This window comes from Cynocephalus volans, chromosome 3, assembly GCF_027409185.1.
Source record: "Cynocephalus volans isolate mCynVol1 chromosome 3, mCynVol1.pri, whole genome shotgun sequence".
NCBI classification, from domain to species: domain Eukaryota; kingdom Metazoa; phylum Chordata; class Mammalia; order Dermoptera; family Cynocephalidae; genus Cynocephalus; species Cynocephalus volans.
In genome coordinates this window covers 18,642,062-18,668,285 of record NC_084462.1, presented here as the reverse complement: position 1 = coordinate 18,668,285, position 26,224 = coordinate 18,642,062, and the positions used below count along the sequence as shown (strand labels likewise).

At 37.3% G+C, this 26,224-nt stretch overlaps 1 protein-coding gene across 1 annotated transcript in view; it reads right to left on the bottom strand.

Annotated features, from left to right (window-relative positions):
- SDK1 (sidekick cell adhesion molecule 1) overlaps positions 1–26,224 on the bottom strand; it is a 983,203-nt gene that overhangs the window by 638,837 nt on the left and 318,142 nt on the right. The window contains exon 2 of the mRNA XM_063090679.1: positions 10,142–10,301. Coding sequence (XP_062946749.1) covers positions 10,142–10,301 — 160 coding nt within the window. The remainder of the gene's footprint in view (positions 1–10,141; positions 10,302–26,224) is intronic.

Here is a 26,224-nt window from a genome sequence, read left to right as displayed (position 1 = left end):
AAAATATCTGACAAAATACTAATTGGTTTTAGAATACTTTTGACAGTTCCTTCCAACAACAGTTAGATACTATAACTATACACGTCACAGGAATGAAACCCTATCTTGAGTGTAGAGGAGAAAATCTGTAGTTTTCCCTCCATGGTCAAGAAACATAATTCAATTCATACGAAAATTTACATATCTATTTCATATCCTGGCCCAAAGCCCATTCTCATCCTTAAGGTGAAAAAAAGATTAAGGAAAAAAACTGTAAGGCATTTATATCTTTCTTGCAACCACCTCATTTCATGGTTTTTTTTTTGAAATGAGATAATAATTATGTTTTGAATTTTATTTTCATAAACTTCCTATATGAATTCCTAAAAATAATAATAACCAAAAGTGGAATAAGTCTATAGCTGACTTTTCTTCAAGTAAAATAATAAAATGAGAAATCCAGACTGAAATTTGTTAAGAGATAAACACACAATTTTGAAGGTGTAGATAGCTCACTAGACGCTGGTGGGCAAGCTAAGCGTTTTAATTTCTTTCAAAGGAGTTAAAGTAATTAGTATGAAGTTAAAATAAATAGTATAGTAAAGATAGAAGCTATCCAATGGGAATACTATATTTGCAGAAGTTATTTAATCTGTATTTTATTTCAAAACTTATTTTAAATTGAGAAGGACAATAAACAAGTCCCTGTAGGGATGGGTTAAGGTCTACATAATTTGTAGCAGTTGTTTCCAAAATATAAATCCAGGGAATATAAGCCCTCCAAGGATCAACTGGATGCTAAGTTTCTACAACTTTCTTACTGACACCATACCATGAATAATTACATTTAAACTTGATCTTAATAGTTACAAAAGCCAATTAAAAGTTAATGTCGACATGTTCCTAAGACTCTTCTTCTGGGATTTTGGCTTATGTGATTTTCCCTAACATAAACAATGTTTTAGAAATCATTCATTCTTCATTCATTCCTCTTTCATTATCAAATCAGGGGCAGAAAAAGTGAAATCCGCATGTAGTGAAGCATGGGCACAGGACTAGAACCAGTCTATCAAGTCTATTGTTAGGATTAAATGCCCTCTAAAGTCAATAAGAATGGAATTCCAGAAAACCTTTAAGAGCACACTGATGTTTCTTTCTAGGGTTAAAAATCTTCTATTACATGTGTATCAGCTTAATCCTTTATAATGCCGGGTTCTCTATGGACACTAAAAAAATGGGGACCATTATATCAAGGATTAAAGTATGAAAGCAAACGGTATTAGTTTCTACATAGACAAAGTTGTCCATATCAACTAAACTATTAGGTATTAGACTGTAAGCATAAATTTATTAGAAACATAAATGAAAAAGCTTCCACTTGTCTCATTTAAAAACATATATCAACAATAAATTAAGTTACAGATTAGTTTGGTCATTCTGGCTAAAGTTCTTCACTTGGATTCCACAATGATCCCTAGACAAAAGAACCAAGACAGATTAATTATCTAAATCCAAATCATCTCCAGTTAGAACTTTAAAAAGCCTAATGCTAATTCTGCTTCAGAGATTCTCCAGAAACAATCATATCTGGTATGACCACAGAGTTGAAAAGACAGTCAAACTAATGCCAGATATAAATACAAATAACACACAATGTCATGGGAGTGATATAAAAATGAGGTCACATCACATAAATATTATAGATCTAAGTCAAGTAAGACATCACAGTCTCGTACTATATAAGTCATGGAAGTCAATGTTGGCTACTTTACCCTGAAATGAGATAACAGTCCACCCACTTTTAACTTCCATAGTCCCCCCCTACCCCACTTCTTGTAGATAAAAAGACAAAAGGACTTGATACCTTAGAAACAAGGAATTCATTTTAATTCCAGGGCTCCTAAATATAACTGTGTGATATAGAAGAAAAGCCAAAATTAGATCGAAAGTTTCATAGTCAGTTTTCCAGCCATTCACATCTTGATCACTAGGAAACAAAGTTAAACATCTTGGAGCTATGTGGGATTCTACTTATTTTAGGTGAAATGGGCAAGACCTAGTTCATTTGAGTCAAAATATAACCTATTATTCTTGTTGCTGTTGTAAACTGGGCACTTCACAGAAAACAGGACCAAAGGAAATTTAACCAGTAAGAATAGAATTAATATAAACCAAAATTAGTAAAACAAAAGCTAAACATCAAGAAGGAACTAGGGGGATTAAGCCTTTTGCGGGAGGCCATAGATGGGAGTCATCCTCAATTTAGTTGTTTGATGAAGAAAACAACCGGTTATGTTTCACCTAAGAAAAGAGTTCTCAAGTCGATACTACCTCTCAGTTAGTAAAAAGCTCAGTAGATTCTTAAAAAACGATAAAAAGCTTGCAGTGGAATTTTTCCCATGGCTCAATGATAAATTTTAATTAGATGATTTGTCAGGGTCTTAAGCCTAAAGAATATGGCCATGGATCAATTTGGAGAGGATAGATATGTTAATAATATTGAGTCTTCAGACATATGAACACATTATATCTGTCCACTGATTTAGGTCATCTTTTATTCCTTTCAGCAACATTTTACAGTTTTCAGTGTAAAGAACTTGTATATCCTTTGTTAGATTTATTCCTAAGTATTTGAGATTTTTAAATGCTATTTTAAATTACACACACACAATAGGGGGTCTTCAAAAAGTTCATGGAAAGCTTCATATTTTTATTTTTCCATGAACTTTTTGAAGTAGACCCATTTGTGTGTGTGCATGTGTATATAGGAAATTTTCAATTTTTTGCTAGTTTACAGAAATATACAATAATTGATTTTTGTATATTGATCTTCTATCCTATAACATTGCTAAACTTTTTCATAAATATCACATTTTCTACCAAGGTGATCATGTCACTTGAAAATAAAGTTTTACTCCTTTCTTCACAATCTGAATGCCTTTTATTTCTTTTTCTTGCCTTATGGCACTGGCTAGTAACACCAATACTTAGAATTTGTTTGCTTTGTGTGTTTATAGTTTTCATCAAATGTGGAAAAAATTCAGAGTTATTTCTTCAAATGTTTTTCTTCTCACTGCCTCCTTTGGAGATTCCAATCACACATACATTAGACCATCTAATGTTTTCCCATAAGAAATACTCTCTTGTGTTTCCTTTCTTTTGCCCCCATCTGCCTTTCATTTTAGGTAGTTCTATTGCTATATCTTTAAGTTTATTAATATTTTCTTGTGCAATGTCTAATCTGATAGTCCCATCCTGTGTGGTTTTCATCTCAGACTTTATAGTTTTCATCTTTAGAACTTTGACTTCTGACTTTTTAATATCCTTTATTTCTCTACTTAATTTTGATCATATGGAATATGGTTATAACTGTTTGTCTTTCTCTTCTAACATTTGTGTCAGTTCAAGCTTGGTTTCAACAGATTGATTTTCCTCCTAATTATGGGTCATGTTTTCCTGCCCTTTATATGCCTCATAATCTTTGACTGGATTCTAGACACTGTAAATATTACTTTGTTGGGTGCTGAATATTTTTCCATTCCTATAAATATTCTTAAGCTTTGTTCTCTGATACTGTGAAGATACTTGGAAATTGTTTGATCCTTTTATGTTTTGTTTTTTACAACTTGCTAGACAGAACCAGAGAAGTATTTGATCCAGAACTAATAATTCCCCACTGTGGACCTTAGACAATTCTGTGTACTCACTCTACCCAATAACCCCATGAACTATGAATGTTTTCAGTCTACCTAGTGAAGAGAACAGGCATTCTACCCATTTCCGTGTGAGTACAGGGAACTATTATCTCTATTCCCTGGCCTTGGGTAGTTTCCTCACATGAACATGCTGAATACTTGAGGGGAACCACTTGAGGGGAACCACTCGAGGGGACCACCACTCTGGCGGTCTTCACATTTCTTTCTCTGTGCAGTCCTCTCCTTTCCAGTTCTCATTCTGAGAAATCTAGCTGCCTTGATCTCTCCAAACTCTCAGCTCTCTTCAATTCAGGGAGTCCTCTGGGTTGCCTCTAAGGTTCTCCTTCTCTGTGCCATAGCCTGGGAATTCTCTCAAGGCAGTAAGCTGGGAGTAATCATAGGGGCTCACCTTCTTTGTCTTCCATCTATCAGGGATCACAGTCTTTCATTGCCTAAAGTCTAGTGTCTTAAAGACAATTATTTCATACATTTTTTCCAGTTTTATAGTTGTTTCAGATGAGAGTAAACCTGGTCTGTTACTCCATTTTGGCTCAGGCTGCCAGTTTTTAGTGGGGCTCAGAGAAAAAGAGATCTCAGCAATAGGATTACACTGCAGTTCTAGAAGTTCCACTTGAGCCACATATCCCAATATATCTGATGTTGTTCGAGATATCTCTTGTGGATAATGATGCTGTGGGGAGTCTCTAGCAATCCTAAAAGGGGAGTCCAGAACAAACACTTAAGGTCCTGGAACAAGATCATGCCTACTACAGCAGGGAACTACATACACACCCTGAGGAATCTCTTAGTGCTTCCAAGACCAGTTGCAATTACAACACCTGTGTCCCAACAAAAGCAAGGCAACTAAAAGCAAAGCTAAAGGGCTAGGTCACACTACCAGCAAGCAAATTAGACCAGTTGAAGTACTTGCTAAGAACTAAGTATATCTAGAATGGGCTGGAGAGGAAGGAAAAGACAAATATCAATTATAGCCTTGAGACTTGCTCAATAATGAGAAAAATAGCTTATTCCATAAAGTGCTTGTAGAAACTGTAGCTGCCTATCTTCTTGGAGGGAACTCTTTGAGGAATTGGACTTACTGGTAGGTACAAGTGATACTAAGGGATTTAAAGAATAGACTCAACTTGATCTTCTCATACTCCATTTCAGAAATCCCTTTGGCTCCACCTTTTACTTGAACCACTGCTGCAGTCACCAGTTCCATGCAGCCTTGAGTGGCTTCATGACAGTGCAGCTGGCAGTATCTTGTCTCAACACATGGGTCACATTTCTTGCTTCCTGTCCTACGGATTCTCTGACACCACAGCCAGAATGTTTAGTTGAGTACTAACACTTGAACTAATTAGAAATGAAGGCTAATGACCACGGGGCTAATACTTACCAACTGAGTATGGAAGCTGATAAATATTTTCCTTTTACTCTTCAGGTTGGACATTTGAGGTGCACTGCGTAAAGCTGTACAGAAGTTCCAAGTGAGCTGGTGCTCCAGCCGCTTACAATGATCACCAACTTGAATGCATCCTTGTACTGGTTTTTCCTCCTTAACTCTTGCTGCCTAGGATTACATTCCCAAATAAACTACCCCATGTAATTTGTCTCAGGCACTGTTTCTAGAGCATCCCAGAATATAAGAGATATATGTGTTGTGCAAGTGTTTTCCTGGTTTGTTGCTTGCCTGTTAATTTGTAATGATTATTGAAGCATACAGACATTGCAAAATTTTATGTGATTACCCAGGATATGTTTTGGTGAATTTTTTTGACACATTTTATACTTCATCCTAGTATTTAGAGATCAAATATTCCCTTTCTTTACATTCTCATTTGTCAAACTAATTCTTCAATGTACCTGCAGTTTATTTTGGTGTTTGGTGTAAAATGAGGATATGTTTTGTTTTTTGTTATTTTGTTATTTGTTTCCAAATAATTTATTTCTTTAGCACTGGTTTAAATGTTCATTTGATTATAAATATGTTTATCATGGTCTGACTCAAACTCTCCTCTGGAATATTTCTGCTTATTTTTATGACATTAAGATGTTATTCAATTACCGTTGCATTCTAAGATGCCTTAACTCCTAGAAAGAAAAATTCTCCATTACTCACCTAATGTTTTGAAAATCTGTTGGTATTCATTTCTGTTTATAATTCTAGATGAGTTTTAGAACAATTTTGTCAGTCAAGTTAACCCCCCCAAAATTTCATTGGCATTTTTTATTAAAATATTCTATTGACATAAGGTTTATTAAAACATTTCATTGATATTAGTTTAAACTTCTATGACAATTTCCAAGGAACTGGTATTTTTACAATGTTTAGATTTCATATTTAGGTTCCTCTTTTATATCTCTCAGTAATGTTTTGTACTTTTCTTCATGTAGGTTCTACTCATTCCTTAGAAAAGTTATTTCCAGGTATTTAATAATTTTTATTGAGTATGAAATAAAATTTTGTGAAATTTTGCAGCCTTTTTATAAAACATAAGAAAAAATAACTTTTCCCTTAACCATTCCTATTTTTACTTGAATAGAATAAACACAAAATTTCTATTGTTATACTATCACAGAAATTGAACTACAGAGACAAGTCACACAAGAAAACAAAGATTTTCAGCAGAGTACCCAATTATTCCTCCTCTTATAAAAATGAATATTGTGCTAACATTAAAAAATTCTTCACTTGGGTTTATACACACATACACATATATTCACACACACATACATGAGGGTACTTCAAAAAGTTCATGGAACAATAGAATTGAAAGTTAATATAAATCTTTCCATGAATTTTCTTTTTTTTTCTTTTGGCAGCTAGCCGGCATGGGGATATGAGTCCATGAATTTTTTGAAGATCTCTTGTGTATGCGTGCGCGCGCACGCATGCACACACACACATATACTTTGAATATAACAACAAAATTTTTCATTCCAAATTAAAAAATAATTTAGAGTAAATGTTTTCTGAAAAAAAATAGATATAAATCCACCTAGGACACCTATGCAAATGTGGCTTAATTATGAAACTACTATCAATTTGCCAATATAGTCATCTGTGCCTAAATGCAAATATTTAGCTTGTCATCACACACACACAAAATGAAATACAATATCTGAAACTAACTGAAGTTCACTGTGCACTTTGTAAGACAAGGAGCAAAGAAAATGCTATATTTAGTCAAACCTGAAAAGGGAATTTATATTACTTGCTCTTTATAGGGTTATTTTCATAACTGACACTAAAAGGGAAAAATAGTGGCTCACTTTCAGGTAGGAAACAGTTACCATTTTCCTAAAGTATCCACGTTTTTCAATTTGAGACTTAGAAAGGTCTTGTGAAGGTTAACATATAACAGCTGAGGGTGCTTATTGGAAGGAAGAAGATGAAAGAGTAACTTGAAAAAACAGCATAAGATTTTTAGACAGGTTTTATATCATGAAAAAATGATGACAAAATATGATGGATTCTTAATAACCCACTTCAGTGTCTGAAGCCCTCAGTGAAAGAATGTAACTCATTACATCTACCCTAAACTATACTTGCTTCAGAATAACTCATTTCTTATCATGTTTCCAGTGAAACAGCAGTGAAGCATCTTGTTTTCAAGGCCCATATATAATGAGTCATTCCCTCACTCTTGTTTCAAAAAACCAGCAATGTTTTGCCTTCTTGAGGATTAACTATGATGTGTTTCAAATGAATAGGTAAATTTGCTAGTGGATGGTGCAATGCAAAAAGAGTTCCACCTCTTCGTGTATTTTTAAGTTGACAACAAAATTGTTTTATCATAAATTTAAGTAGTTGCATATATATTAGTGGCATATTGTAAATTTTGACATTCTAAAATAAAACTGTTAAACAACTGTTTTAAATATATCCAATGGTACACAAATAATGATTGTGATACCCATATTATTGAGTTTTTTAAAGTAACACTTAGAAATTGGATATTGTTCTTTTTTTACTCTTGCACAGCTGAGATACAGTTCCACAGGAGGAGTAAGATAAGGGGGAGGTGTGTCTTTCTTTTGTGAAGTGGGAGAAATCATTAAACAGGAGTATGAAAAGACAACCGGCATGGTGCCTAGACAGAGGCATGTTCTCAATTTCAGAAAACATACATAAGGAAACTAAAGATCTAGAAAACAATTCCTTTCCCACCATCCATGGATGTACCCCAGTTTGAAGACCAATATTACAGATTACCTATACCATTACTTCTTTTTATTAGGGAGAACAACCTGGATTCTTTTGAAACCCCATTCCTTTCTTCTCAGGGCACACAAAACATTGTCATTTCATTTTTAAGAGAACTCTGTAAGGTGGATTTTATTCCACTCATCTTCCAGGTGAGAAAAGTAAGATCAAAATGGCTAGATAAATTGTATGAAGTCACACAGATATTAAGTTGAATAGCAAGTATATAAATTCAAGTCATCTGCCATCAAAGTCCATTACTCATACATGGTCCTCATTTCTAAGTTCACTTTTTTGTTTTTGCTTTCTTACATCCCTCCAAACAAACCAAGCCCCATAATATCTTCTTATAATAATGTATAATGTTGCACAGGATTTATTAAAGGATTACTTATATGCCAGAAAATATGCTGTTTTACATTCATTAGAGCCTTTTAATGCTTACAGCACCATACATAAGATGTGGTCATCCCCATTTTGCAGATACTTGCAGTAGGGCTCACACGCAGGAAAGTTATCATTTTCATAAAGTATCAATGTTTTTCAATTTGAGACTTAGAAAGGTCTTGTGAAGGTTAACATAACAGCTGAAGGTGCTTATCAGAAGGTAGGAGATTAAAGAGTAACTTGAAAAAACAGCGTAAGATTTGCCCAAGGTCTTAACACTAAAGCTAATAGGTAGTGGAGCTGGGATTCCTACCTAGGACTGTTTGATTCTAATGTGCTCTAAACTGTTATGATAAATTGCTCCCACTAAAGCAGATACTCTGACAGAATAGGCCTAGTAATACAAGAGGAGGTCACAAGCTCACATGTCTATAAAGGATAATAGAGTAGATGATGAAAACCAAGCCAAGCAATGAGGGGTTATAGGAAGGAGAGGCTGGAAAGCACTGAGAACAGGAGCTCATGCCTCTGCTAAGGGAGCAGCACTATTCAGCCATCTCCTGCTGTGTGGGGCTGCAGACCAGGGGGCCAGGCCTTGTGACTGGTGCAGAGAGGCTGGAAAGTAGGATTTTTACAAGAAATCTTACAATTGTTAAATGTTGTCAATCAATAAAAAAAAAAATGCTGTGTTCCTATATTTTTAGTTAATTTTTAAAATACATACACATACATATATACATAACAAACACACATTCTGGGTAGGCTGAATGTGGTTCATGGACTACCACATTACAAGCTCTGAGGTAAACAGAATGAATGGCTGGGCTATTCCTAACCATGTTGAGAAGCTCATTATTCTATTTTAAATATGTCTATACAGCCACTCTTTCTTATTTCACTTAAATAAAAGCATAGCATTGCTAATGAGTAGGACGGTATAGCTCTCCATCCTACTCATAACTGCAGCATCTAGTATAATGATCCATACAAACAAACCTGAAACGCTCTCAAGCACTGAAAGGAGCTTCTGAGGCTCTGAAGACAATGCTATTTCCTGGATGAAGCCACATTCAGACTTAACCTGATCACCAGCTCTTCCCCCAATCTCAACCCTTGTACTCTGTCCCCACACTGTGTTCATCCACATTGTGTTCAACCATGTTCATTGTATCCCCAGTGCCTGGCACATGGCAGGAGTGCAATATATATTGGTTTTTGCTGAATATAATAGCTCTATTCATGCCCTTTCTCCATTGATTCCATCCTTTCTTATCCCAACTCAAAATTTAGCTATGAAAGTTTTTTATTGACTACCCGAAACTTCAGAGATCAGTTTAAGTCTGAATATGGCTTCACCCAGCAAACAGCAGCATTGTCTCCAGAGCCTCAGTATATCTCCTTTTGGCACTTAAGAGCTTTTCAGGTTTGTTTGTATGGATCATTATACAACCTAAAGAACTCTGTTTAAAAATTTATGCTTTTAGGTAGGAACTATACTTGTGGGTAGGACTGTTGCCACAAAAAAAATCAAATTTATCATATTAAAACTATTATGTACTGAAACCATACCATTTTTTGTGTGGTAGTTTTACTAATGGGCTTACTTTTGTAAATATCAGCACCATACTCTCCCGAGTGAGCCACAGGCTGGCCCTACTTTTGTAAATATAATGATAGACTTCCTAGGTGCAAATACAACCTACATGAAAATCACATTCTAATTGCATGTTCAAATCTATTCCTTTAATCCTTAACACACTAGAATTTCAACCTAATATTTTCACCCATTGTCCTATTATGGCCAATTAGGCAAGTATTCTAAACACATCAACCTGAAATGGAATCTTATTCTCAAGCAATCAATTACTTATATTCGCTGCTGTAGGTGGTGAGCTCACTGTCATTGTGCATCCACTTGAATTCCAAAGGCCAGCTCCCTTCAGCAAGGCAAGTGAGAACAAGGCGATTCCCTTCCAGGTGAAACTGTGGTAGGCCTGGCTCTGTTTTAAAATATGGTGCAACATCATCTAAAATATTAAAAAAAAAAAAAAAAAAAAGGAGAGAGAGAAAGAAAAAGAACTGAATGAAGTACACATGAAAATGGCAATCACCAATTAATAAACCAATTAAGCACTAATTTTAAAAAGTAGAAATGATGACTTTTGGGCCCAGTTAAGTAACAAATAATCCTCGATGCCCTAGAAACATGCAATTCCTCAGATAATATTTCAAAAAGCTGAAAGTTCAATGATACCACCATTTGAAGGCCTCCGAAAGTTTCACCCATGTTATTTCTATTTATGATTAATAATAGCTTATCGAAGGGAAATACTGGGCAATCCCTGCTCATGCAAGCCTTTGGTTTTAACTAGGCAATCTATTTTCAAAATCATAAGGATATATAAACTATAAAAGAGAAATTTCCTCATATAACCTTCAACAGATTTTTTAAAAAGTAGAATAAGATGAACAAAAACGACATGAATCACAATCTAGCCTTCATTTTACATACATACAAAAATGATCTCTTTTAGTGATTTTCAGTGGGATATAAAACTAAAACTATTCAGTGGGATATTTCACACAAAGGAATACTACATAGCAATGAGAATGAATCAACACAACAACATGGGTGAATCTCACAGACATAAAGTTTAGTGAAAGAAGCCAGACAGAAAAAAGGTTATAGCATATGCTTCCATTGAAAAGTTCATAAAAGTTCAAAACCAGACAAAACAAATGTATGGTATTAGAGGTCAGCATAACGGATTCCTCCAGGAGATAGGATAGTAATGAAAGTGTATGTAAGGAGGTGGCTTACAGAGCAGGTCAAGATTACACAGGTGCATTTAATTTATGAAAATATATCAAATACTACACAATTTGTCCATTTTTTGTAAGTATACTTCAATAATATTTTATTTTAAATATGAATACAGGACACTTGGATTGTAGCTCTAGATCCATCACTAATTAGCTAATGACCCTGATCGGCACACATGGGTTTCTGTTTCTTCATCAGCAAAATAAACAGAAGTAGGTGGCTTCCCATTTTTCTACAAAAAATCCCCAGGACCCACCTCTGTAACAGCTACCTTTCTATCTTTCAGGCCTTCTACGCTTTCTACCCACACATAACACTCCAGGCATATTTGGTTTTTTCAACATTTAAACCCAAGCCAACCTCTTTTCTATTGTTATAGTTTGAATGGCCCCACCAAAACTCATGTTGAAATTTGCTATGGTAATAGTATTAAGAGACAGGACCTTTTTTTTTTTTTTCTTTTGGCAGCTAGCCAGTATGGGGACCTGAACCCTTGACCTTGGTGTTACAACACCATGCTCCAACCGACCAAGCTAAATGTCCAACCCAAGAGGTGGAGCCTTTAAAAGATGATCAGATCATGAGGGCACAGCCAGTAGATTAGTTATTGCAGGGCGGGCTCCTGATAAAATGGATGAGTTTGGCCCCCATCCTCTCTCTGTCTCACATGCTCACTTGCCCTTCTGACTTCAGCCATGGGAAGACACAGCACAAAGGCCCTTGCCAGATGCTGGCACTATGCTCTTAAGCTTCCCAGTCTCCAGAACCATGAGCCATATAAACTTCTATTGTTTATAAATTGTGCCAGTCTGTAGTATTCTGTTGCAGCAGCACAAAATGGACTAAGACACTGTATTAGTCTGTTTCTGTTGCTTATAAACTGGGTAATTTATAAAGGAATGAAGTTTATTTCTTAAATTTTCAGAGGCTGGGAAGTCCAATCTCCAGGGAACGCTTCTGGTGAGGGCTTCTTCTGAGCGGGAACTCTCTACAGGGTCCCACAGTGACCAGAGTGTCACATGGCAAGAATGAGCTGAGCAAGACAGCTAACGTTCTCACTTGCTCTCCTTATACAGTCATCTGAATCACACCCATTACTCTATGAATGGATCAGTCCATTCATGAGGGCACAATCTAATCACCTTTTAAAGGACCCAACTTTCAAATACCATAATTGGATTTCCCACCCCCTTAACAATGTTATAACGGAGATCAAGATTCCAATACATGAACTTTGGGGGGACGTATTTGACCCACGGAGACACCTACTTTGGGGCATTGGTACTAGCTTTTTCCGCCCCCTGGGATACTCTGTGTAGGCTGACTTCTTCTCATCCTTCAGGTTAACTAAAGCTCCTCCCCACCAATATGCCCTAGCAAATTATGTTTATTTCATTCACAACACTTATCAGATTTTGAAATTAAAGTATTTATGAGTTACTCCCCAATACATCTCCTGTCTTGATTACTCCTGAATTCCCAGCACCTAGAACATTGCCAGAAACAAAACAAATATTGAATAAACATTTGTTAAAGAATAAATATAACACAAGTAACAGCAATAGCTAGCATTTATTGAGTATTGACTATGTGCTAAAAATTGTTCTAGGTGTTCTATATGTATTAACTTACTTAATCCTCATAAAAGTCCTATGAAATAGATGTATTATACACATTTTATAGATAGGCAAACAGGTGTGGAGAATTTAAGTAACTTGCTCAAGGCTACTCAGCCAGTAAGTGGTAGAGTCATAATTTAAACTCAGATAATCTGGCTCCAGAACCCACCAATTATGACACTAAGTGTCACAGATTTCTCAATAAGGGAACTTTCTTCTCAAGAACCCATATCTAACTTCAATATTTTTGGCATTACTAAGCTTGACTTTTAATGAAATTACTGTAATTTAACAAATTAAACATCAAATAGCATATTAACAATATTAAAATTGAGACTGTTAGGGCCGAGCCGGTGGCGCACTCAGGAGAGTGCAGCGCTGGGAGCGCGGCGACGGTCCCGCCGCGGGTTCGGATCCTATATAGGAATGGACGGTGCACTCACTGGCTGAGTGCCGGTCATGAAAAAAGACCAAAAAAAAAAAAAAAAAATTGAGACTGTTAGTGGCACATTAAGGTGTCACAAATATAATGAATATACAGAATTTAAATATATAGATGATCTTTTGCCATTGTGCTGATCACTGTATTCCATCATAATTGGTCTATAGGAAATACAGTATTACCAACCTCTTCCTAGTGTTCATTCATTTATTCATTCAAATAAATAAATACTAAATTGCATTTGTGAGTGTGGCAAGAACCTATACTAAGGAGATTTTACCATGCCATCCCTACATGATTATCTGTGGTGCCCACTTCACATTCAAAAGTGCTCTAGAGTGAACGATAAATTGTATAATCACTCTATTTATACACCTTGGTCAGAAGTACTGTCAATATTTTTACGATGATGATTAATAGCTATTATTATAAAAGAACAGCAGACAGCCTTTGATGGGGTTTGAGTTCTTTAAAATCATTCTGGCTGTACTGTGGAGAAGGAATTAAAGAGGAACCATAGAAGTGGGAGTGCACCAGTTAGGAGGCCACTGTGGTGATTTAGGTAAAATGTTTTAAAAGGTGAGAGAAGGTTGGGCCTAGGTAATAGTAGTAGTTGGGAAGGAGATGAAGAGAAATAGATGGTTTTAAAATAATATTTAGGTGGTAAAAAAAGATTCAATAGTAGATTGGTTATGGGGGTAAGGCATAGGGAGGTGTCAAGAAAGATTCTTAAGTCTCTGGCTTGCACAATTTTCTGCTCAATAAATATACATTGATTCTATATGCTAGACCCTGTAATCTGCAATGGGAATACAAAGAGAATAAAGCACAGTCACTGTCCCTTAAGAGGTTATATTCAAGGTCTGATGCAAGAATATAAACAGTAGAGTGTCAGGTGCTATGAAAGAATAAGACTTTGAGTTCAAAGTCAGTAGTCAATCCTTGTCCTTTTCCAAGAGTTCCATCTGCTTCTGCTACACATGACATGCTCTAAGCTGTATTTCAAGTGCATTCTTAGGTTTTGATTGTCACCCATGTGTCCAATTTCCCTTTTTACAATGTACTTCAGTTAAAATCATCCATTCTTATGTTCTGAACAATCATATAAAGCTGAATTGCCATGGATGTAGCTTCAATACCCTGGGATTTACTGAGTTACAGGCTTTATTCATGTCCTGCCATTTACACTGTACTTAACAACAGAAAAAGAATACCACTTCATATGGTCCCAGTATCGTACATGAATGAGTCATAAAAAACACATCTTTTTGAAAGGAAAAAGCTTCAAGATAGAAGCTCAAGAATATGAATTTGGTAAATTGACAGAACATCATCAATTCAATATATTACATGATGGTCTGGAATTTAAATGATATCACAATTCAATTTTTCATAGAATTCATAGTTAACTAAACATGCCTAAATTATATACAAATTATTATGCTGGGTACTGTGATCTAATAAGAAAAAAATCACCATAAAGAAGTTTCATATAGTTGGCAAGCAAATATCTTGCAATCCAAATGATGATAGAATTATGGCTAGCACAGATGCTAACATTTATTACAAGAAGAAGAGAGGGTAAATGTCAATACTCTGAAATTATGTGTCCAATTTGAAATTATTACCACAAGTATTTTAATATAGATTATCCAACGTGGAGAACAAAACATAATTACCTCTCCGAGCCCAGCACAATTTACCACTGAAATACATTCAGTACATCATGAAATTAAAAGAGGGCATAAAGGGAACAAAACACAAAAGCTTTGGGGAAAGAAAGAGAGAAAGAAGGATTAGTATTCAAGTCTGCCCAGACTCCCTACAAAAGCATTTGATCTTTACATACTTTAAATGGGACAGAAAAAAGTCCAAAAAGATCCATAAAGGAAGAAAAAAAATGATTGCATTACCTCTGAGGAAAAGATATCAAACTTCAACCTGAGGAAAAGCCAATGGTCCACTTAATGCTCTTTGAGGGGTGTGTGTGTGTTTCAAATAAAAACTAATAGACATCCCCTTCCTCAAAAAAATGAACAGAGATTAAGCTTGCTTCCATATTCTAACAATGAACATTTTAAGACCCTAGAATGAATTACTAAGGAAAACTGTGAAGTTTCCATTTTCACATACTTTTAAATAGAACATAAATCATTTATGAAAGAGAGAGTCTCATCTGTCTGGATAATACAGATTTAAGGTCTTTCCAAAGGAGAGGAATGTACTTAATGTTCTCTCAAGACCACATCATAATTTTATGACGTGGAAGTCACTTCCCTAAATGGACTTTCAAGATATTCAGATATAACATAAATGGATTTAACTTCACCTGTCCAATGCGAAGATAATCTTCTGCTCATCTAGAAAGGAACCAAGACCCATTTGCCAGAGCAGAAATCATTTACATGAGGAGCAGCTGGAACATAAGAAGCTCAGAGGCAGAACCTTGTCCTTTGGTTCCAGCTTTCCCTAACATGAAGGGTGAATTTGCCATGGGTCCTAATTAGCTGCTCTACAAAAGAAAATTGAGAATCTATTATCTGAAACCCTTAATGGCAAAATGGATAGAAATAAACCATTAGGTACCACAAAAGTCAAACTTCCAACTTTTCTTGCAACTCTGCCAGTAACAGCTTCCATTAGAAAAATCTTAAATCTTTTCTGTAACTTGCCCTTTTCTCCTCAATTTAAAAGTGATAATGAATGTAGTGGTTTGAATTATGTCCCTCCAAAACTCACTGAAGCTTGAGTTGTGCCCCTCAAGTTTTATGTATTAGAAACTTAGCCCCTTAACTTTGACTGTTAAGTGGGTGGGAAATCCTATTAATTGAAAGGTGGAGCCTTGAAGAGGTGATTGGATTGTAGGACCGTGAAGTAGTGAACGGATTAAAAATGGTGGTCAGGGCATGGTTCTGAGGGCTTTAAAAGAAGAGGAGAGTCTGTCTTGCTCTCTCTCTGCTCTCTCTCCTTCCACCATCTTGCAATGTGAGACCCCTGGGTCACTGTTACCACCACCAGATGGACTTTGGACTTCCCAGCCTCAGAAACTGTAAGCAATAAATGTCATTTTTCTTTATAAATCCCCCAGTTCCATGTCTTTTGTTATAAGCAACAAAAACAGACTAATACAATGAATAAAGAAACAATCAACATCCACTCAGCAGAGGAATAAACCCTACCACAAACAAGAAGGTAGGGGGTCTGAAGCAAACAAATTCCACATGTTCTGTTAAAGTGACAGCAAAATTTATTAAGCCAGCATAATCAGCACCATCAATTAGGTGAGAGTCCTAGGGGGATGATAGGGAATTGCAGCATGAATAGACCAATCAGATACAGCAGGACCTTTTATTACTGAACTCTGCTTTTGCCATAGCTGAATTTCCCAGGGCAACTAATCCTTTCTAATCTTCCTTTCAAAACATCTTTAATATCAAATTCAAACATTTTCATGACCCAAGCTTATGAATTTACCACTAACGGAAAGTTTTATTTTTCAAATTCCATTGAGAAACAAAAGCATAAGGAATAATGTATCATTTGTGAACAACTATTCTGAAAAATAAAGGTAGAAAATCCTTTTTTGGACAATGTAGCTGATATGGATTGAATTGTTTCCCCCAAGTTTTATGTATTGCAATTTTGATCTCACTGTGACCATTAAGACGGGGGGAAATCCTATTATGGTAACTGAAAGGTGAGGCCTTGAAGAGGTGATTAGATTCTGAGGACTATGCCCTAATGCATGGATTAATAGTAGTCATGGGCATGGTTTGTGGGTTTTAAAAGGATAGCACCTGAGAGTCTCTCTCTCTCTCTGTTCCGCCATTCTGTCATGTAATACACGTTCATTACTGTCAAGGAAGTCCTCATCAGATGTATTCCCTGGATTTTGGAAACTGGAAGCATAAATTTCATTTTCTTACAAAGTACCCAGTTCCAAGCAATCTGTTACAAGCAAAAGAAGCAGACTAATACAGCAGTCATTCAAATTTCAGATGCTGGCAATTCATTATGTACACCTACTGAAGCCAGGAATCTAATTTCACAGTACAATGGTCCTTTTTTCAGAATAGTAATATTAATCTTTTTAAAAACAACAATTATGTATTTCAAATGTATTTCTGAAGTAAAATTTAAATATATAACTAGATATAGTCTACGATAGTTAAATATGCAAATACGGAAAGCTCACACTATGACACTATAAGAGGACCTTATAACTGTTTTAGGATCGAGTCCTGTATGTGCTTCAGGACAAGGCAATTCAAGCTGCACTTTCTGTGATCACCCATGTAAACTCTTTGGTTGTTAAAGGTAAAACAAAGAAGGAAGAGGAGCAAGAGGAGGAGTGCAAAAAGCAGGGGGAGGAGGACCACAAAGAGCAGGAGCAAGAGAAGAGGGAGAAAGAGGAGGTAGGTCAATTGTACATATTAATTTTCAAACTTGATAATTCTTACCCCAATAAAGAGTTGGCTCTATCATCATAAGAGAATGAGGCCTGAGAATTAGCTATCAGGAATATCTATAAATATTTTCCAGTGATAGATTTCCTAATATAATAGGCTGTACCACCACATTCTGTATATATAAAAATTACCCAACTTCTGTGTATGTCACTTTATATATTCCCACTGCTGCCTTGTAAAATAAACGAATATGAGAAATTTCAGAGTAAAAGGTAGCTACAATGGAACAAATATACATCTGATTTCAGACATAATAATAAAAAAAAACCTATTATGATGACTACAAAACATAGAAATAAGATGTTTTTTAAATTGTTATACTATCTCTCTGAAACACTTCCAATGGGCTATAAGTGGAAGTTTAATTATAACTCAAGTTACCATCCATATCTATCTTGATTTAATGTCCTGCAGGATCTCTGACCAAAAGCAAGAAGATCCTCCCTACTTTCTCAGTCTTTGCACATCTTCGCATAGTAGAGGAAGCACAACACTGAAGCCCACACTGCTCCTGCTCCATGGTTACAAAGAAATTTAATCATTCCTCAAGCATTCACTGAGTGTCTCTTGGCTCCTAGGCATGGGAATACAGCTGATCCCTGCCCTGATGATCTCACAGTCTACGAAAGGAGAGACTTGTAAACAAGCCAAGGGCAATACCTTGAGGTGAGATGGCAGAGGCATGGAGCCATTGCAGTGAGAGGAACTTGTATGGGGTTCACAGCTGAGGACCTCCCCGTTGCTGACATTTCCACATCTCAGCCAGGGTAGGAGAAGGTGGGGCACCAGCGCCCAAGGAGCTCAGGACAGCCTGACAGACTCTGGCTGAAGAGGGCTGAGGCTCTACAGTCTTAGAGAAATGGGTGGGCTCAGATACATCTCTTGGTGCTGCTTCAGCTAGCTATACAGTTGCTTTTGAAGACTTGTTAAAGAACTGTCCCCTGTCCAGTCCTTTAAGACAAATGGGAATTTTTTCAGATAAATTCACACCCAGATCCCAACTAAGAAGCAAACTTTTGAGAGCCAGTCTGTCTTTCATTTGCGCCTGGCTGTGATAGGTGAATAGTCTAGCAGAAACCTACCGCCACTGCTAAAGAGACCTGGGGGACACCACTGAAGGCCTAGCAGGGGTGGCAGTGACTGCTGAGCTTGGTTTGGAAAAGAGTTTGCAGACCCAGGGGCTGGGATACTATCCCTGAGCACACTGTAAGACCAAGTAAGAGGCAGACGTTTACCCTTCTTTTTTGTCTCTCTCCCACTGTTTTCTGACAAGCACCATAATCGGAAGGGACAAATCAAACCAAATTTCACACTGCATATTCCTAGATCTCAACAGAAAGTCATCACTGTACTCAAAAGTTTGACTAACAACTGTGGGGTTTTCTCCAAGTACTTGATCCATGGTATCCTCTAGATATGTGAATCTGTGCATGCAAAAACAGCACAGGAGGGGTCCCTAAATTTCCATTAAACAGTACTGTGAACAGCTTGCTGATGCATTCAGTCCGTAGGGAAGTCAAACTGATTATCTTCGTTTCCTCTGAAATCAATGTGAATTAACAGCATTTAAGGGAATTCATGGGGTAAATCCCCTTCCTATATTTTCTCCTAAGAAACCAGTCAAGCTTTCAGTGAGATGGTAGAAACATAAATGGTTGTATTTATGTACTCGTTTGATCTTGTACTGTGTTAATCTATTTCAACATATAAATTAATAATAAGAAGAGGCAGTGGGATAAAAGCAACTCCCCTATTTCTCCAAACTGAAATAAGCTTCCAGCTCTCCAACATTTTACTTCAAAGTAGAAGTGCACTAAATTGTCATTTCTATGGTTTGTAGTGAAAAAATGTGACCAACCAAAATAACAGGAAAGTTATGACAAATAATCAACATTATTCTGGAATATGGTACAATATTTCTTCCAAAGATTCCTTCAAATAATCCTAAAAATCCAACTCTGATTGAATAAAAGGCCAAAAGTTCCCAGAAAATAAACTCAAATATTATTTTCCTTTCCCTGCTTAGATGTTTGCTGGTGAGTTTATGGCACATATTTACAGATAAAAATAGATCCAAAAGATACCTAAATGATTGTGAAGATTTAATTTTAGATAGACTAAGAAAATCATATGTGAAAGGAACTTCCTAAGGACATCTAATTTCAATCAGATAGAGCCTATCAATTTTAGCAAAGTTACAAACCATAAAGGTTTCCCAAACAGAAGTACTCCTACATGATGACAGTTTAGAGCAAGGACTTAGAAACCTTGGGTTCAAATCCCAGCTCTACAATTAACTTTGTTATCTTAAGCAACTTACTTAACCTCCTATATCTGGGTTTCCCTATTAACAAAATAATAAAACCAACTTCTTCAAGAGCAACAGTTCTCAAACTTTTTGGTCTCAGGACTTCTTTGTAACTTTTTAAAAAATTACTGAGGACCCCTAAATTCTTGTTCATGTGAGTTATTTTTCTCCCATATTTAATACATTAGCAAGTAAAACTGTGAACTCTTAAAATATTTATCAATTCATTTAAAAATCATAACAAAGTCATTACATGTTAACACAACAGATATGTTTATGAAAAATAACTATAATAGCCGTAAAAATTTTTAAAATTCCCAAGAAGAGTGGCATTGTTTTACATTTTTTCAATTTTGTTCAATCTCCAGCTTAACAAAAGATAACTAGATTCTCCTATATGCTTCTGCATTTAGTCTCTTGCAATACATTGTTTTGGTTAAAGAATATGAATAAAATACAGCCTCTCAAACACGTGGTTGGAAAGGGGAAGAGTATTTTAATAAACTTCTCAAGTAATTCTGAGTATTCTTGCTGACAATGTACCAAAACTAAAAAAGTATCAGTTTCATAAACGTTAGTTACAAAGTGGAATCTGAAACCTTGCCAATGAATTTTTGGTACTTGGTTACATTAAAATCCTTTGGTCTATCTTGTACTTTGAATGGATTGCTTAAACACACATGTCTTTGTTGGTACATTGAGTTAAGCAGATCTTCCAAATGTTGACACGTTTCAGTACATGATATCTCATCAGACAATTCCTTAATGGGAAAATGTCAGCTCATGGTGACACATATAAGATTCCAAAATTCTAATTTTTACCTATGAGCTCAATTTTTATCATTAGCCACAAATACTGTCAGTTGTTTTTGTAGATGCAGGCTAATATTGCTCATTTTCAAGGAAATGCTGCCAAATACCCAAGTCTGAATTACCATAGTCTGTTTGTCAGTTATTACTTAAGTAAAAACGGGGGACCATTAAAAAAAAGCGGCTAGTTCAGTTCCCAGCTCAGATACCTCACAAGGACTTTGCCTCAAAACAACCATATTTTGGATGTGGCAGAAGTGTTTTATGTGTAATTCACATTTCAACACAGAATATTAAAAAGGAATTTATTCATTAGAGTCAAAATTTGATATAATTTAATGATTTTTACTACTTCATCAAGGATATTCTTAAAGGAACTGGATTTTTTTTTTTTTTATAGTAATTCATGGCAGGAAAGAATAACATGCCAACAAGTATAGTTTGGTACCACTGCCTTGATATGCATGCTTAAGTGTCAGAAGTTTTCTCATGATTGCTTTTGTACCATCAATAAAATCTCAACACAGGGAAAAAGCAATAATGTCTCAGTATTATTCTGAAATGCTTTTGACCTCGTGGTCTCCCCCAGCAAATGGTCTCAGGGACTGCCAGAAGCTCTTGGACCACACTGTGAGAACTGCTGCTCGAGAGTTGCCTCAAAGATTAAATTAGTTAATGTGTACAAAATGCTTATGACAGTGCCTGGAAGCGAAGCACAATATACCTTTTAGCTTCCATTAAAACATGTTGTCATAGAAAGAAATTACATCTTCCCATAGAATGTTGAATCTTGAACTTCATCCAGACATATTTCCTTTGAGCTTTCTAAAAAAAATACATAAATCAGGCTACAGACTTACATGTCAATAACTAGTAAGCCAAAGAAGTTGTTCAATTTAAAGAAAAACAGGTGTTCATATTTTCAATTACTTCAGAATTCTAGAGACATCTAAATATTAATTTGATTATTCTTTCATTCAACAACTATTTATTAAATACCTACTAGGACTTCTATGGGAATACACGTGTGAATAATAAAAACAAAATAAAAGTCACACCTCATGGAGTTCACCTTCTAGTTCAAGGAGATAAAGAATAAACAAAGAAAAATATATAGTACAGTCTGTTTTGCTGAAGCTCATATTTCTTTTATACAAATTACTTCATATGTGTTTGATAAATATGGAACTGATATTGATATAAAATGGAAATTCTACTGATTTATAAATGTTTTCCCCAGAATATTAATGTTAGAATATGATCATGAATAAGCTTTTTCATTTATTAAAGAGTAAGCCTTAAAACTATGAGGAAACAATTAGCAGTAGCAGCAGCAATAACAATAAAGCTACTTTGAAAACTAAAAAAAGTACTTTCCTTTGTTTAATGCCAATAGTAGCTGATTTGGGGGCTTCAAGAATCACTTCACTTGCCACTACATTACGCTTATGAGAGAAGTTGCAAATGCAGATGAATGAGCTTAGAAGGCTTTCCCTTTGTATCAAAACAGAAAATCAATGAAAAAAGTTACTAGGAGTATTGTTTTTTTTTTGTTAGTCTCCGAATTTCAAAGTTACAAAGGTTTTGAGGTGCCTGTTCCTAACACTATTTTCCCCTAAGTTCTATTATTTTAATGTATAATTTTATAGAACATGAAATTTTTCAGAAACACATTAATGGAATAATAAGTAAAATACATGTATATAAGATGATAATGCTATAGAAAAAATACAAGAGAGAAGGGGAAAAAAAGAATTTTGGGAAGGGGCAACAATTTTAAATCAGGAAGGTAAGGAAGTCTTCACTGAGAAAGTGACATCTGAGTAATGAACAGAAGGAGCTAAGGAAGGGAGTCATGCACCCAGGTATCCCAGGCAGCGGGAAAAGCAAGTACAAAGGCCCTGATATAGAAGTGTGCCCAGTGTGTTCTAGGAACAATAGGAGGGTCAGTGAGGATGAGGTGGAGTGAGGGGAATGGTAGAAACAGATGAGGCTAAAAACGTAAAAGAGGCTTCACGGGATTTTGGATTTTACAAGTAACACAGGAAGTAATGGAGAATTTTTTTTATTTTTATTTTTATTTTTTTATCAGTAAGGGTATTGCAACCCTTGGCATGGTGTGGTCTGCACCACACTCAGCCAGTGAGCGCACCAGCCATCCCGATATAGGATCTGAACCCGTGGCCCCGGCGCTACCAGCACCGCACTCTCCCGAGTGAGCCACGGGGCTGGCCCAGTAATGGAGAATTTTGAGCAAATGAGTGATAAGCTCTGACTTAGGTTTTCACTGGTTCACTACTCACTCAGCACTCAACTGTGCTGAGGTTAGGCTGGAAGGGCAGAAGCTGGAAGACCACTCAGAAGACTGTTGAGTTAATCTAGATGAGAGATGATGGTAATTTGGCAAACTGGTTGCAATGAAGGTGGCCATGGGTGATCAAACTAGGGATATATTGTGAAGGTAAAGCCTACAGAATTTACAGATGTAGGGTGTGGGGTGTGAGAGAAAGAGAAGAATCAATGACAATGTCAAGGTTTCTGGCCAGCAAAACTAGAAAGATGCAGTTGTCATTTCCTGAAATGATGATGACTATGAGAGAAGGTTTAGAGGGAAAAAAGAAGGGCTCAATGTTGAACATATGAAGTTTGAGATATCTACTAGACATCCTTGCAGAGCCATTAAATAGGCTGTTAGACGCATGCACTATATTTGATTTTCACAAATATGCAAAATTAATGCTTGGAATTAGATAATTGGATAATTCCAAATCATCAATTTTATAGAAAAAGTCTTTAAAAAACACAGTTAGCTCAGTTGGTTAGAGTGCAATGTTATAACACCAAGGTCAAGGGTACAGATCCCCTGACCAGCAAGCCACCAAAAAGAAAAAAAAAAAAAAAAAGAAGAAGAATGAGAACTGAATGATAATGACTGTACTTGTGGAATACTTTAAACACAGTATACCGCTGGCCAGTTAGCTCAGCTGGTGAGAGCACAGCCCTGTAACACCAAGGTCAAGGTTTTGGTTCCCCATATCAGCCAGCAACCAAAGAAAAAACAAAAACAAAATAAACATTTGCTAAAGATATATAAATTAAATAACCATTAGAAACAACTTAATGAGAAATTAAAATTTAAATATCCTAGTAGATTATTTCAAATAACAAAGCCAAAAATTTAAACTATTTTGATTATCTAAAATAAAGATTTGCAAAAGCTCTGAAATAATGTTATTCTGAAATATTTTAATTCTCAATTTATTATCAATTATACCCAGTTGGTATGTCAAATTTAATTATGTAAACAGACCTGTTGAAAATTACACTGGTAGGAAAAGGAAAATTAAATAGTGGGTGATATTTCTATTATCCAGGGTAGGAAAATGTCCTGTCTAAACATATAATGGCATCAAAAATCTAACAGCATAACTTTAACCATAATTGTACTTTAGTTTTCTCCCAACAAGAAGGGGATGTGAACAATATTAGAAGTCAAACACAGGAAGGTCTTGCATGCCTGAGCAATGAAGTAGATGAAGCTTTAGCTGCTCACTGAAGCCTGTGAGCATTTTTTCTTGAGAATACTTTTTCCTTAAATGAAAAATTATTTATTTAAGGCACAAAACAATCCCATAAGCAGCAACCTATGTATGCTTTTTTCCTGACAGACACAATGGCTAAAATTCCACAGCATATCCCTTTGGATTCTGTAGCTATTCTTTCAAATGCCAATTCCACAAGATGGAAAAAAATTAAATTGCATAGTAGTCCTCACACCTAATATATACTAGAGTACTTCAAAAAGTTCACAGAAGGGATCCTAAGATGGCGGTGGCTGCGGCGGTTGGCGTGGAGTAGCTGAGGTGGAAAAGGCGGCCACTGGGCCTTAGGCAGCCGGGAAACTTGTGGACCTTCCTCTTGCCGTCTCTTAAGGGAGGACTGCTGCTTGTGGCCGGTCGTGGAGGCCGACCACCACTTTGCCCTTTGCAGGAGAGGCTGCCTTGTATACAGGCAACAGCTTGGAAGTATGGAGAAGGAAAAGAACTGTTTCTTACCTGCAAAAGCGGTCTCTAAACAGGGAACATGGCGCTGCAGCGAGGCTGGGGCCGCGCTGAAGGCGGCAAGCTGCCCTACTCAGGATTCGAGGATTCAGGCCGGCATAAAAGAAGATTCCTGGGAGCGCCCGAGCTGCGCAGCGGGACCGACTGAGCAGCCCGAGGCGGCGGCGGTCAAGAACAGGGACGGTGACAAAGCAGACGCAGAAAGGGAGCTGCCCGACCCGGCACAGCCCTGTGAGTGACCCCCGGGCCCTGCTCCGCTCAGGGAGTGGACGCCCGCCCGGCTTCCGCCTACCCCACCGGGCCACTCACCGCCCCCGGGGCTGCCTCCATTTTCTCAGGTGATGGCAGTTCCGGGCCGGCTCAGCCAAGCCTGTCCTCCACGCCCGGCTCAGCTCCTCACTGAGCCTTCCCACTTGCTTGCCCTGGCGCGGGGCTTCCCGGGGCCTGCGGGCCGGCCTCCCCCTCTCACTCCCTCTGCAGTTCTCTGGCGGGGCTGGTGGCATGGGACGTCCCCAGCCAGCGTTAGGAGGGCAAGGAAGTACGGACTGGGCCGACTGTCACTCCACCGCACCCTGGGCTCCGGCCCCCGGTAAACTTCCTGTTACTGGGAGGCAGATACCATCTCTGGGGCCACCAGTTCGGAAAAATGCCTAACCAATTTCTGGTTAGGAATAGTGTGGTTGGAGAGTTCCCAGGTTCGCTTGAACCTGCCGGAGAGCTGACTGCGGGCGGGCATTGGACTCGGTCTGTGCCAGGGGGATACAAAGGTGAACCATGTGCTGTGGGCTCCTCCCCGAGGAGCTCACGCTCTGGTGTGGGAGATAAGACAAGTACACAAATAACCGCGATACCAGGAGGAAGGTGATAAGTCCCGAGAAAGAGCTACACAGTGCTACAAAGGCACCCAGAGTGACTGGTCATCTGTGCCTAGCAGAAATCTGGTAGACTTCCTGGGCGAGGCAGTGCCGAGCAGGGTCTTGAAGGCCCAGCTGATAGACGAGAGTTGCAGAAGACACGTCCCAGCCTAGCCCAATGCGCAAAGAGTGGGGAGACATCTGGCTAGGGAGGCAGAGACTCAACATAAACCACAAACCCTGTGGGGTTGCCACTGCATGATCCAACAGCCCGGGCCAGAGCGCAAGGAACAGGGAGAATTCCTGCAAGGGAAGTGAAAGCTCAGCAGAGATCACACACCCTGCGGTACCGCCCCGTGATCCAGCAGCCCAGCAGAGTCCAAGCTGACCAGAGAGGTGGCTCTCTGGAAAGGCCCAAGACCCGAGGCAACCATACACACAAGGCACTAGAGGCCAACTGAGCAGTCACGGAGGGAGCCATACCAAATTGGCAACCACAGAAACATCTTAGTTAGTCAATAGTCTCAAACCAGTGGACTGTGAGACCCCCTGCCAAAATGAAT